The 15,643-nt window shown below is 33.7% G+C and overlaps 2 protein-coding genes across 25 annotated transcripts in view; both read right to left on the bottom strand.

The window, feature by feature from the left end:
* LOC126724188 (putative disease resistance protein RGA3) overlaps nt 1–15,643 on the bottom strand; it is a 60,825-nt gene that overhangs the window by 5,053 nt on the left and 40,129 nt on the right. The gene's annotated exons all lie outside the window — the stretch shown is intronic.
* Nucleotides 126–14,251, bottom strand: LOC126724204 (putative disease resistance protein RGA4). 3 transcript variants are annotated; one of them, XR_007654802.1, is made up of 4 exons: nt 14,010–14,250; nt 6,409–9,403; nt 789–851; nt 127–442 (listed from the first exon to the last, which is right to left on the bottom strand). XR_007654802.1 is itself a non-coding variant. In XM_050428635.1 (3 exons), exon 2 carries the CDS (start codon nt 9,239–9,241, stop codon nt 6,452–6,454), a length of 2,790 nt encoding a protein of 929 aa, XP_050284592.1. In that variant the 5' UTR covers nt 9,242–9,403; nt 14,010–14,251; the 3' UTR covers nt 126–442; nt 6,409–6,451. The 3 variants fall into 3 exon arrangements, 2 of the variants coding, with proteins under 2 accessions (XP_050284592.1, XP_050284593.1); XM_050428635.1 differs by lacking the exon at nt 789–851 and having other exon boundaries at nt 126–442; nt 14,010–14,251; XM_050428636.1 differs by lacking the exons at nt 127–442; nt 789–851 and adding an exon at nt 5,791–6,228 and having other exon boundaries at nt 14,010–14,251.

Raw genomic sequence — 15,643 nt, 5'->3', positions numbered from 1 at the left:
ATTAAAAGATAGACACATACCTGAATTAATTATTTTCACCAGATTCCGATAATCCACATGCAATTCTGGGACATGCTGCACAATTGCAAGGCCTGAAAGTTTTGAAAAAGGTCTGAGTTTTAAGTTCTACATGAAAATTGAAAAGTCCAATGCCTGATAAGTTCTCCAAGATATATCAAAACAAGATTACTGGTGTTGGTTTCCTCATTAAAAATAAAATACCATCAGATTCCAACTTCTGTCCAATATTCTCTCCTACTCAAGTTTGTTTGGACCCCACTGATTAAAAAACAACAGATGTTCTGCAGCCTCAAGTTTATAGGGATTTCACCACCAAATGCAGCAAGGACCATGGCTTTAGGAGGCAGAGAAAGTGACAAAATAACAAGCAATTGAAAAACCAAAAGTTCTTAAACTTGAGTCTAGCTCTGTAATTAACAACCTATAATTCAAAAAAGGGAGGGAAAGTAAGCAAATTGAGGGATCTTCAAGTCTTAGTTAGTATTCATGTAACAAAAAAATTAATTAGTAATTTTTACTGGCAGTAATATATATAATAAAAAATCAATCCAATCTAACAATGAATTGTACACGACTAAACAGATTAGACCCTTCTCTAGTACTTGGATACACAGTATTATTTACACACATGATGGAAGTGTTATGAATCGTTTGTTTTAGCACAAGAACCAAAAAATAAAGTACATGAAGTGTGCAACCATGCATTTGAACTATATATCAATAGTTCAAATGACCAAAAAAAGGGGGAGAGTGAAGCAATGAAATACCTGAAAAACAAGCTAATTCCCCCTCTGGAAATGAACAAACCAACTCCGATTCTAAATCAGATTCTGCAATGATTAAGAAGCAACCATGCACTTAGGTACAAAGATATAAATCATTAGAATCAAAAGAAAGAAAGAAAACAGGGATGGATTACATTATCCTAATTTTTCTTGTTCATATAACTTTGTGAACAAACCCCCTCCGATTCTAACTTAGACTGTGCAATAATTAAGAAGCAACCATACACACATCATATTATCAACATGCTCTTAGGTACAAATTTTTCTTGTTCAATTAACAGTTTATAGACAAGAAAAAGAAAAAAGATTGAAAAGAATGAAGTTGAATAGTTTTAGAAGTTGTTCAAAATAAAAAAAGCAGTAGTTGAATTTGAATTTGGGATTATAAAAGATAGATGGATAGATGCATACCTGAATAAATTGTTTTTTCTTGTTGGATTATTTGGGACAATCTTCACTGTTTCCTTCGTGTAGCCGTAAGAGGGGACAACGAAGAATATGTTTCTCTTTCTAGACCAGACAAAATGGATCCAATGCATGCGTAAAAAAGTTTCCAGTTCAGGTAAGTGTTTGTTGATTACAGCACTTACTAAAGTTTTGTTGTGGCAAAAACCATCTCAATGGAGCAATCACTAATTTTCTTGGGACTTCAAATTGTCAACCTAAAACAAGTAATAAAATTTGTAAGTGTTTTCACAAATTATGCCAAATATTCACGATTTTAAATAAGATGATCTGGGTTTAGACACATACTTATGCACAGCCTTTACCCTTCATATAGAACATGTTTCAAGCAAACCAAACAGTTTGTTACAAAAATTGTCTTAAATAAAAAATCAAAAAATAAAAAAAAGAATTAAAGAAAGTGAGAGATGTATGTCTCAATCTATTGCATGATGATGCTAAATTTTTATAGCACCTCTAAAAATATTATTCTAAAATTTTGACTGAAACTTCGACAATTATGATTCTAATACACAAATTGTTGAAAGCTTATGTATAACAAGGGGCACAACTGCATTATATGCTAGTGCTTGTAGTATAGTTGGAGGCTCGATTATTATTCATACACCCTAATCGAAATGTTACGAAGCATCTGCCAAAGTAAAAAAAATATTGGCACAACAGCAACCAAAGTATTTATTATGTGTATACCAGAGAAACAACTTTTCCTCTGGCAGGACAACAATAAGATGAAAAGCAGAATAAAATGATAAGAATATCTTACCTTTGAAATATATGGAGATGAGGCAGATGCGACAACAGTAGAAGGTGTGTCAAGATCCAAAAGATTCAAGATTCAACTACTGGGAAAATAAAAATTCCAAAGTTCTGTGGTTTGAGCATTACGCCATTACCAACCTGACTTGTAAAAAGAGGGGGAAAAGGGTAAGAAAATTGATAGATTTGAAAGCTGTTGTCTGAAAATTATAACACATTCCAAATGAGATTAGATATATTTTTTTTTTTAATCAAGAGACCAGAAATGTATTTTGGATGGAAATTTTATTTAAATCTACCTAAGAATTTGTGCATGTCTAGACACACTAGACTCGATATCATTTATGCTTTTGAATTAAACAAATTCTCCAAGCTACATTTGAGAAATTGAAGATATTATTCAGCCTAATTATCTTATTGCAATAACTACATAAGACATTAGTTATTTACTAGTTACTCAAATAACATTGTGCAATAAGAACATATTAAAAGCTTATATATAAAGAAAAAAAATTGATAAGTTCCTTCAAACAGCAATACAACACTATAAAAAATGTGGAACAACTGCAAATTTTTGTAAGAAAAAAGTGCATCATTTAGTAAAGGTATACACAAGAGACAGTGCTAAAGGGTAGCACCTAGTCAAGGCACCCCCTCCTAGGACCGTATCTAGTTGAGACCATTGTTAGGTAATGGTCCTTAGATATGCTCAAAAACTCAAAATATTCAAAATTAGGCAATTAAACCATTAATTTATTAAATTTGTGGCCTTACCACCGCTAGAAAAGGACACATAAGTGCAGGGGATATCGTATTTATTTTACTATCTAAATGAATCCCTGGAAGATATATACAGTATTTAGTATATTGTCTACATGATTCACTGACTCCTGGTACAGAAATGATCAGAATGTAAGAGTAATTAAAAGGCTAAACTTTGTTTACCATTGCTTTGCTTTGCGACGAATTATTCCAGTTTGGGATGTTTATCTGAACTGCTTCTTTTGCTGTCATGCTCTACCATCTTTACACTTTTTACTCTCTTTGGCCTGAAAGGTTCCATGACTTCCATCTATTCCATTCATCTATGGCCAAAAGAACATGCAGAATGCTGCCCCATGTTTGAACAGAGACTGCAGTCACGTCAAGTAGAAAATCCTATGGCTTATCAACCTTTTGGAAAAAGAAAAGCTCCTACATTTGGAAGCTTCTCTGAGCAGTAACAGCCTACCATATAATAATGGGTAAAAGAACATAAGAAAAAAGATGGTTATTTTAAATTTTAGAAAAATTCAAATTTAGTTTGTAATCTTTAAACCAGTATTAGATAAGAACTCTTGCACCTAAAAGTAATATCTCACACAGCCCAGCACAAAAGTATGAATTTTCTATAGATCAACAGTTCACATGAGAATATTAAAATTAATATTAGTAGATATATAGAACCCACCGCCCCCCCCCCCCCCCAAAAAAAAAGAGAGAGAGAGAGAGAACCAACAAAATACCTGCAAAATAAGCTAATTCTTGCAATGGTAGTTGCTAGATTAAGTCCTCTCGACGTGTTTTAAAAACCACTCTATTTCTGCAATTATTAAGAAGCAACCATACAGACATCATATTATCAACATGGTCTTATGTACAAAGATATAAATCATTACAATTTAAAAAAAAAAAAAAAAAAATTCAAGCGAAGGATTATCTTATCCTAATTTTTCTTGTTCAAATAACTTTTTGGAGAAATCAGGTGTCTAATTAACATTTTATAGACAGGAAAAGAAAAAAATTTGAATGAAAGAGAGTTTTAAATTGGTTCAATTCAGCATAAGAAAGAAGTTGAATGGTTTTTAGAAGTTGTCTAGAATATCAAAACCCTCAAAACTAGTAGCTGAATTTTAATTTGGGATTAAAAGATAGATAGATAGATAGATAGATGCTTACTTGGAGAATTTGTTTCTTCTTGCTAGTTCTCATATTCCACGATCACGCATGGGACATGAGAAATGATGGGCCAATCTTCACCTGTAGGCCTCAAGCATCTTCGCCATAAGATTGGACAATTCTCAATTGTTAACTGCTTTAAAGAGGTGATATTGCAAATCCCTCGAGGAAGTGAAGTAAGATTGAGACAACCCTGAATTGAAAGTTGTTGTAGTGATGTGAGGTTGGCTATCCAAGGGAGAGAACCCAGTTCTTCACAGTTGTCTATTTTGAGTTTCTGGAGAGAAACGAGATTTTGCAGCCACTCCTCTGGATAAGATTCTAAATCCTTGACTGAACCTAACTCCATAGACTGTAATTGAGAGAGAGGAAAGTAGCACGAGGAGGGTGATGTGGTTGCTCCCATTTTCATTTTCATCGTCTGTTGCAATACCTTCAAACTAACTCTAACCCTTTTTAGATCTTCTTTGAGAAATGGAAACAGAGGCATGCAAGTCAAGTTAGAGCATCCGACAATCTTTAACTGAGAAAGACAAGGAGGAAATGATGAAGTAAGAGATGGTCTGGTTGATTATCATCATCATCATCTGAATTCCTCCACCACTCCTTCAAATCTGAGCAATTCCATAATTCAAGATGAGATAAGGATGGGAAGAATGGTGTTCTTGAAGAAGAGGAACCACTCAACACATTACTAACACAGTCTTCATTTGATATGTATTCAAGTGCTGCCATAAATTGAAGACATATATAGACTTGAGAAAAGGGAGGTGATTTAAACAGAGTCTGCACAACAAAAATTAAAAGAACCAAGGGGGCTTTAGGAGGTAGACAAGTAGACAAAACACAAACCTCAAAGATAATGAAAAGTTCCTAAGTTTGGATGCTGCTTTGAGCATTAATAACCCACCATAGAACAATACATAAGGAAGTAAAAAAAACAGGGGCATTCTGAAATCTGTTAGATAATTTACCATTAGATTTGTGCATGTCCAGACACACTAGACTAAATAAACCAGCTAGACTCTATCTCATTTGATTGTGATTTGATGGAAGTTGAGATTTTGTCTCAGGTGAAGCAGCAGCGACAGAAGAAGAAGAAGAAAATCAGCAAGTGGAGGTGCGTGGTGTGCAACCAAATGCAGTCTGTTTGCAAAGTGTTCGTGCAGGGATTCGTCGCCAAGGACCTCCGTGGCTTTCCTCCAGTCCTTCAACATGTCCCGCGCCATTACCGAACCACCCCCACTTCCACTTCCACAATTCCAAGAAGAAGAAGAAGAGGATATTGTCCATGACGATCGCATTCATAATAACAAGAGATGAAGCGATTGGAGTCAATTCCTTGATCCTGTGGAAGTGGAACAGCAGCAGGTTGAGGAAGAAAGTGATTTTGAGCCTAAGATTGTGACGGAGTTGCCAGAGGATTTGTTCAAGAAACAAAAACTCAATGCCAATGCAGACCTTCTTTACAAGCCGGTTTTCCCCAACAGAAATTCCACCGCCAAAAATGTCATCTCCCCAAGTAATTCTCTCTTCTCCTCCCTTTTTTTTTTTTTTTTTTTGGTGATGTGATTCATTTTTATGCTAAATACAACCAAAAAAATATTGAAGAAAAGATTCTCTCCTACTCATGTTTGTTTGGACCCCACTGATTAAAAAAAAAAAATAGATGTTCTGCAGCCTCAAGTTTACAGGGACTTCACAACCAAATGCAGCAAGGACTATGGCTTCAGGAGGCAGAGAAAGTGACAAAATAACAAGCACTTGAAAATCCAAAAGTTCTTAAACTTGAGTGTAGCTCTGTAATTAACAACCTATTATTCAAAAAAAGGGGGGAAAGTAAGCAAAATGAGGGATCTTCAAGTGTTAGTATTCAAGTAATAAAAAAATTAATTAGTAATTTTTATTGGCAGTAATATATATAATAAAAAAAATCAATCCAATCTAACAATGAATTGTACACAACTAAATAGATTTGACCCTTCTCTAGTACTTGGATACACAGTATTATTTACACATGATGGAAGTGTTATGAATCGTTTGTTTTAGCACAAGAACCAAAAAATAACGTACATGAAGCATGCAACTATGCATTGAAAAATTAGAACTTTTTCATTTCTGGCAGGTTGCAGGACAACTATGCATTGAAGAATTTTTTTTTTTTTTTTTTTTTTTTAAGTGTAGGTTTTTTCATATTGAAATACTTGGAGATTAAAGAAAGGCTGTAAGGGACTGTTGGAGGTAGAGGAAGAGCCAAAAAACACTAGGAAACGAAAAAAGTTATGATTAAGAAGAAAGAAAATTGAAAGCACCAAAGGTTTTGTTCAAATGCACAACTTAGATAAATATTATCTCTAGATTTGTGAATGTCTACATTGATTTTGAATCCTAAAAAAAGCAGTAGTTGATTTTGAATTTGGGATTATAAAAGATAGATGCATACCTGAATAAATTGTTTTTTCTTGTTGGATTATTTGGGACAATCTTCACTGTTTCCTTCGTGTAGCCGTAAGCAGGGGACAACCATCAATATTTGGCACACTGAGATCGGGAATCAGGGGCATGGAAGTCAGGTTAGGGCAATCCCAAATCTGTAATATAGAAAGAGAAGGAGGAAATGATGGAAGTAAGAGATGGTGTGGCTCATTATCATCATCATCATCTGAATTCCTCCACCATCCCTTCAGTTTTGGGCATCTCCTTATATATAGAGAAGATAAGGATGGGAAGAATGGTGTTTTTGAAGAAGAAGAAGAAGAAGAAGAGGAAGCACCCAACACGTTACTAACACTGTCTTCATCTGAAATGTATTCAACTGCTCCCATTCCCCTAAGAGAGACATACTTGAGAAAAGGGAGTTGATTTAACGGTGGGAGGTGCTGCAATCTCCTATTCCAATGTAATTTAAAATGAACAAGATTAGTGAGAGAAGAGACCCAACTTGGAATTCTCACACCCCTATAATAAAACAATTCCAACGCTTTAAGATTTGGATGTGGCTGGAGCCCTTCCAGTGACATGTCATCATAACATTCAGTTTCTCCATCATCATAACTCCAATCTAATCGCAGCTGTTGAAGATGTTGTTTCTGCTTCATATTTGTGGCTTTACATTCCACCATGTCATCTTCTCCATGTCCCAAATTTTGAATGAGTAGACTTCCTCCCAAAATGCTCAGCTCCTTCAATTCACTTAGCCCACCACCAGACTCAGCCTGTTTTTTCTTATACCAACCATACGAGCTAGCCTTGGAACCCCCTTGCCTCATGACGAACCTCGTTAGTATCTCAAGAGAAGTAAGATGCCCAAGTCCAAGGGGCATATGCGTCAATTTGACACACCCACCAACGTCTAAATGCCTAAGATTGACCAACTTCTTAAGGCCCCGCGGTAATTCTTTAAGTGAGTAACAATTGTTAAGATTTAGCGTCAACAAATTTAGCAACTTGGTAATGGAATTAGGGAGAAATTTAATATCATCATTTTTAGAAAGATCAAGATATCTTAAATGTTTTAATTCCCCAATTGAATGTGGCACTACACGTAGATTTAATTCACTTAAATCTAATATCCGCAAATAATTGAGATTTGAAACAAGTGCATTGCAATTTAAGTTCCTCAATTTCCCCCCTACACTAGCTATAAGAATTGTTCGTATCTTCATTCCTTTAATCTTGAAAATTGAAGGTTTCCTTGATGAATCTTCAAGATCAAATGATACATGACGAACTTTTTTACCATTATACTCCCCACTCGAAGTTAGCATGGTACTCTCCATCCCAGCCACAAGAGCTGCAAGATCATGCATGAGGTCATGCATTTTGCAAAATGATATAATTTCGCAATTATTTTTTTGTACATCTTGAAAAAAACATCTCCGAAGTAATACCATAAAGTACTCTCGCCCTACATCCTCAACACGTTGCTTTGAATCTGATAACTTAATAAAACCTTGTGCTGCCCAAAGATTAATCAATGTTGTTACATCAATCTCGTAATCTTTTGGAAACAATCTACAATAAGCAAAGCATTGTTTTAAGTATGATGGTAGATGATTATAACTCAACTTAAGCGTTGATAAAATAACATTTTCTTCTTCTTGAGTTATTTTTGAGAGTTCATAATCTTTGAAGGATCGCCACTCATTTTCTGTAGCTTTGGTGCATAGCAAGCTTGCTATCGTCCTTATGGCGAGAGGTACCCCACCACACTTCCCCATGATCTCCCTACCCAAACTTACTAAGGCTTCATTCTTTGGCAGTTGACCATTTTCAAATGCTACTTTCACAAACAAACTCCAAGCCTTTTCTTCAGGTAGGCCTCTTAGAGCATGCCATGAAGTTGCCCCTATTATCCTCGCTACATTTTCTGAGCGTGTGGTCACTATTATCCTACTTCCCCTTGCACCACCCACTAGCAAATTTCTCAAGAGAAGCCATTTATTACTCTCCTCATTCCACAAATCATCCAAGGCAATCAAGTATTTTTTTCCATTAAGCTTTTCTCGAAGCTGAGTTTGCAGCATCTCAAAGCTTTCTTTAAGTCTCTCATCTGTCAACTGTTCTAAAATTTTTTTAACAATCCGTTGTACATCAAAGACATCAGAGATACAAACCCAAAGTTTTATCTCATATTTTGTTTGGACATTTTTATCATTGTATACCAGTTGAGCTAGTGTTGTCTTGCCCAATCCTCCGAAACCAACAATTGGAATTATAGAAATATTCTCTACAACACTGTCATCAAAAAGACGTTCCATAATCTCTTTCTTATCATCCTCTCTCCCAATAACTTCATCTTCGAGTACAAAAGAATAAGTTTCTCTGTCCCCCCTATTCATGACTTGCGGCTCAACCGAGCTTTGACTAAAGTGAAAAGCCTCCTTATCTTTTGCAATGGCATTTAGTTTCTCCCTAATTGCCTTTATTTCATGACCCATCTTAGGACTAAAAGCAAGCGGGTTTGAACTTGAAGAGAAAAGGCGTACCTTCTTTGGCATCACTTTGCGGCGCATTACTTGGGTGGAGAAATCATCCAGCAAATCATCAGCATCATGGAGGACATCTTTGAGCTTACTGAGCCAGTCTTTGATCTGATGGTTATGAGAACTCTGCATTTCTGCATCCAGAAGCACAGCGCGGATTGTGGTGACTGTGTCGGTTAGATTTTCAATCTCAGTTTCAACACTAGAGGCCAGTTTGACCTCTTCAGCAATGATAGAGCCCAGCAGTTGAAGGACGTTCCCTGCAAGATCGAACAAAGCTCCTTCCGCCATAGTTTTTTCTTTCTTTCAGGAAATGTAGATGGGTTTGTGGAGTAATGAAAGTGAGAAGAGGGAGCTGTGGTAATGTCTTGCTTAGAACGGTGGTAGCATCAACAAGTGCGGAACAGCTAGCCTCAATAATTATGCCCAAAGAAAATGTTGTTTCATGGTGCCCTGTCAGCATTAATCATTTACAAAGTGTGAGTGTAAAACTGCATTTCCAAATTCCAAAAGCATAATTGTAGTTAAAACTTTTAAAAAAAATTTAAAGCCCCAAAGTTGTTAAACGCCTGTTTGTTATATATTTTTAAAAATTGAAAATTGTTATTTGAAAATATTTATGAAAATATATGTGGGTAAAAAATTATGTGAAAATACGTGTAATCTTATTTAAACTGAAAATTGTTGTTTGAAAACATAAACCAAACACGCTCTAAATAACTTATTTTCAGTTTTTAAATAAAATTACATATATTTCTACACATTCTTTTATGCACATATATTTCAAAAAACTACAAACAACATTACTTAAACTCCTCTACCAAAGAACCCTTATTTTATGGGAAATTAAAACTTTTATCATTTAAATGAATAGAGCTATTTTTCTTTTTATCAGAAATGAATCAAGCTGTTGTGTGCAGCTCAAACTTAAGCTCATTATCAACGGTTTTTTCTTTTTTATAATAACATGTTCATGAATAAAATTAACATCATGCCCGATTTTTTCTTTTTTATTAGAATATGATGCTTGAATTTAAGTATATATTTATGTATATGGGTTTCTCAAATAAACAAATATTTATGTATATGCAAACATAAAACTCTACTTAAATATATTTAAGATTTAATTGTGTTAATTAAGTTTGTAAACAAGTTTATATGGTTGAACAAAATTCTTTCAGTCATTTTTTGAAAACGGCTAATTTGGAAATTAGTTATTTTGTAAGTGAAAAAATGATAATGGTGGTGCGCTCAAATTATAACTAGTAAGAAATTGTATGCGCCAAAGATAGAATTAATATTTGTTTTTAGCAGGACAACAATACTAAGGTTTTGAAAGATAACGAGAATCTCGATACCCAACTAAGGTGTGGACACAGTTAGCAACTGTAGCAAGCAATACTGTGAAACAACATTTCTAAATTCCAAAAGCACTGGAGACTAAAATAAAAAGGTAAAATGAATCAACCAAACTTTTCTTTTTATCAAAAATGAATCAAGCCGTTGAGTCCAGCTCAAACTTGAGTTTATGATCAACAACTGTTAAACATGGCTCAAATATAACGACTTGTTCATAAATAAAATTAGCATCATGTTAGATTTTTTTTTTTCCTTTTTTATTAGAGTATGATGCTAGATTTAAGTATATATTTATGTATATAGATTTTTCAAAAATAAAAAACAAATATTTATGTATATACATGCATTAAAATCTTCTTAAATATATTTAAGATTTAAATAATGATTATTTGTAAGTAAAAAAAAGATAACTCAGATGATAGCTATTAGTAAATAAGAAATTGTGCACACCAAATGGAGAATATTTGATTTTAGCAAGACAACAGAACTAAGATAGGTGTGGATGTGTCTTGCTTAGAATAGCGATAGTGATTAATAGTAATCCAGGAGGATAATCTTGTTTAGCACTTTCCTAGTAATTGTCTTTTCAATAATTATGACCAAAGAAATTTTTTTTTTTTTTTTTTAATTCTAAAACTTTAGACTTCTTTTTCTACCTTTTTCTCCTTTCCCTTTGATGGTGTCCTGTATTAATCATTTACAAAATATGAGTGTGAACACGGTAAAAATGGCCAAATACCACCCTTTCATAAAATTTGTAACAAAAAAACACTATTTCGGAACTAAATGGGGATCTACCACTTTTTCAAGTACTCGAGCTCCCTATTTTCTATTCTACCATAGCACGTCTAAAATGGCATCTGGGTATTTAAAAATTCCACTTGGTACTCGAGTTTATTGGACTCGAGTCCTGTATAGTGTGGTACCCGAGTCCACTAAACTCGGGTATCAATCTGTATTGGACCCAATTTCTGAGTGTGAAATGCCCATTGATACTCGAGTCCATTAAACTTATGTATCAATCTATATTGGCCCCAGAAGTGCAAAATCATGCCCATTGATAGTCGAGTCCATGAAACTCAAGTACTATGTTAGCAGTACCCGAGTGCATTAAACTCGAGAATCAATCTATATGTGCCCCAATTTCTGGAGTGTAAAAATCATGCACTTAAAATCTTTATGTCCATTTGCATGAAGTTGCTTATTGCTGTACTCTTAAAATCTTTATGACCATTTGGTTTTTTAGTGAACATTTTTTTTTGTTTGACAAGTTGATTTTGGTGAATGAAGCCAGAACTTCATGCAAATGAGTTGAATCTGCTCGATGGACAAGAGTCACAAGACAACCAAAACCCATGAAACAATGCACAAGGTTTCCTCCATAACTAAAGATGGCTTATATTGAAACAATCAACGCGACCACCATTTTAACAATTGCAAATTTGCAACAAACAATTTCAAAGTTGGTACAACTAACTTCAAATTAATACTAAAAGATATAAAAGTCATTTGTAGCAAAATTCTTTAATCCATCGATTGAACTTGGCATGATACAATTATTTGTGAACATTATCAATTTGCAGTCAATTTTAGGGCCTTCTTAGCACCTCTGCTAGACTCTTAATTCTCAGTCACTACTCACTAGTGTTGTGTCTTGAAATATTTAGCAACCACTGTCCTGAATCCAGCATCCATTTTTCCTTATTTTACAAAACTCAGCTAGTATTTGATAAGTATACAACCTACGAAAATAATTAATACTGTCCAGAGTAATATATTATGTTTTCATTTTTATTTTTCTGAAGAAGCAAATTAAATTCATAGATAAGAAAATGGCACATAGCTAGTATATGATAAGTATACAAGAGAAACCCCTTTAAAAAAGTAGACAAGAGAAACCAAAAAAAAAAATTCAGCTTCTAAAGCTTGAACTTACCAAAAGAGACCCCAAAAAGGAGAGTAATTCTTAGGTACTCCTGGAGCACGTAGAATGGTGCTCCCTCCCGGAGAATGGTGCTCCCTCCTCTCACATTCATGGTGGGGTCCGCTTATTAAATTCATAGTGGGGTCCATCATAAATGTGAGAGGAGGGAACACAATTTCACTATACTCCGAGACTACCTAAGAATTTTCCCAAAAAGGAAAGAAAGAAAATAAAACAACTAGGCTAGACATCCAAGTGAAGAAAAAAGAGTATGAGACCATGCACTAGATGTTTCACTTTAAATTTTCCACATAAAGCAGTCCACCTACTCCTTGCTATGACCTATATTGGCTTGCAGGAAAGTCTCTGAGCAGAATTTGAAATAAAAGTGCTACCAAGTAATGAAACATCATGTTTAGAAAAAAAAAAAATCAGAATACAAATCAATTCGAACCATTACAGAGGATTAATCCTGGGACATAAAAATCAAATATTAAAATAATGAACAGTTGATATTTTGAATGCTCAGCTTAACTTAAAGTAGCATATGCCATCAAGACTAGCTTACTTATTATACAGCTACACAATAGCTCTATCAAGAATTACCAGGAAACATACTATTGCTATACAACTAATACACAGCAAAAGAAGCCCCTACGCATTTTTGCATTACACCTACTGCATGTATGAATGAAAATATGTGGCAGATTTAGCATATCTACCGCAACTTCAATGATGAATTGTGAAAGCAAAATAAAGAATTGAAAGGAGATTGTTAAGAGTCCATAAAGAAAATACCATAATCACTTATAAGCAACCTCACTCAAAAGCTTAGAACACTTTCTTTAACAATTAATGCATAAGTTTCTTTCCATACAAACAACAGTAAATTAAGATTTAAAAACCGATCATATCATAGCAATGTTTAGAACAAGTCAGAAGTCAGAACTTCTATGAACAGCATTAAAAAAATGGAAAAATTTTGCATACTAGTATATTGATGAAAAGTATTACATGCATACATCTCGTAACAATGCTTTTAGAATACGAAAAAGGAAACAGTTGACTGAAAATGGCAATAATATAAGGGTTATCATGCATTTGGTGACAACAGCAATCAGGGAAAATTCACTTCAAATACATAAACTTACTTCTTCTTCTTCTTCTTATTTATTTATTTTTAATTATAAACATATTTGACTGAAAATGGCAATAATATATATCTAATGCAGCTTTCACTGATTTCATAAAATAATAAAAAAATAAAAAGAATTAAACTTTAGAATGTTAAGTAGATTACAGCAAATTCAGCTAATAGAAATAGAATACATCAGCATACAAGATAAAACATTTTCACCCCTAAATAAATAAATGAGAAAGCCACAAGTTTCAGATGGAAGAAATTTCTAAAATGAAAGTCTCTCTACACTATTAAAATCAACCCGCACTTTAATAGTCCAAACATCCTACTCATTATTCAACAACATCAAGCCCCAAAAAAATTTAGGCTCAGCTATGGATCCTCTATATATTCTAAGCAACCTACTCAGTCTCACAAATCAAACATGGCCTCAATGAGAATGCTAACTGTGTCCTACAATGACTGATTGCTCTAATAACACATGAAAATGTTTATTAAAAACAAAAACAAAAACAAAAAAATTACAAACAAAATTTACAAAAATTACACCACAAATACCCACAAATACTGACATATACCCACAAATAACCCTAACCCCCCAATGCTCAAACAAATATTGAGATAAGGAGACATACCTTGTGATTCCAAACTGAAGATGCAGACCGAGAGTGAGAGTACAGAGCGAGAGCGAGACTACGAGGGAGAACGAGAGTGAGAGGGAGATTGAGAGCGTGTGGGAGAGTTAGAGTGAGCTGATAGCGAGATTGAGAGAGTGAGAGGGTGATTGAGAAAGTGAGAGTGATGAGAGAGTAAGACTGAGTGGGAGAGACGGAGATTTAGAGAGTTTAAATGATTAACACAGTTCCCATAAAATAAAATAAAAATGATTAACACAGTAAACACGACCCCAGCTAAAGGAAAAGAGAAAAAGCTGTCTAAAGTTTTACAATAAAAACAACTTTTTCTCTGGGCACAATTATTGAGGCTAGCTGTATCTCTCATCACTTTCACTGCTTCACAAGCCCATCTGAATATCTAATATTCCTAAATAAATTTTAAAATATATTAAAAAAAAAAAAAAAAAACTATGGCGGAAGGAGCAATTGTGTAGCAATTGGGTAAAAAGTTTTAACTTCCCATAAAAAGAAATTAAAAAAAAAAAGTTTTAACTACAATTGTGCTTTTGGAATTTAGAAAAATGTTGTTTCACACTATGTTCACACCATCAAAGGGAAAAGAGAAAAAGGTAGAAGAAACAGCCTAATTAAAGTTTTAGAATTAAAAAAAAAAAACAAAAAAAAAAATTTCTAGTGTTTAAAATGATCCCAAGGACTTTTCTATTTACCTTAACATCTTATACATGGAAGTGGGTGGGAATAATTCTAGTGTTTTTCAGTGATGCAAAAAAGTGTTATTCAATGTTAAAATTTCAGTTTTTTTAATAAGGAAAATTCAAAAAATTCGGGCTTAAAATTTTACATATTGTCACTGGTTGGAAAACTGTAATTTAAGGCTGTGTTTGTTTTTGGTGAACAAAAAGAAATAATGCTGAAATTTTAGGTTTGATAATGAGAAAGAAAGGATAACTTGTGGTAGAATGGAATTCAAATGGGGAAAAGTCTGCTAATAATGCGCTGCCTTGTCTACTAAACAATGTTTTTTTTTTTTTTTTAAATATGCATGGCAAGTTGTCCTGCATGCACACAATCACCAAAAAGACGTAGAAAAAGATAGGTCTTTGAAGTAAAATATTGTTAAATAATAAACTACTGAGGTTCTGTTACTGGTTTTTTTGAGCAAGTTCTCCATACACACACTCACCAATTCAACCCAATATTCGAATTTTTTATCAAAATTAATTTTGAAATATTTTACCTATATAAAGACTTTTTAATTCTATTACATATAAAAATTATATTTCCTCTTCTCACATTTATTTTTATCATGAATTTAATAAAAATAAAGTTTATGGACTTGAAAGGAGGAAACATTATTCCCCATATTTCCGTGTCAATACTAGATTTGATTTTTGTACCAACCCAAATTTACTTTCAGCAAAAGTGATTAGGCCCGTGAATCAATAGTTACCAGGACAAACATTATAATTTCAACCTTATCTCTTTGTATTGGAATTATTGAAGCTTGTCACTATTTCATTTTTAGTCCTACTTTTGACAAATTGGATTCGATCCACTTTTCATTGGATTAGAATGAATCAGACAACTTAGCATTTATCCTTGTTGGCTGTATTAGAAAATTATTGCTGACA

Source organism: Quercus robur, chromosome 4 (assembly GCF_932294415.1).
Source record: "Quercus robur chromosome 4, dhQueRobu3.1, whole genome shotgun sequence".
Classification (NCBI taxonomy): Eukaryota; Viridiplantae; Streptophyta; class Magnoliopsida; order Fagales; family Fagaceae; genus Quercus; species Quercus robur.
The sequence above is the reverse complement of the archived record's forward strand: the minus strand, read 5'-3'. Positions and strand labels throughout refer to the sequence as shown.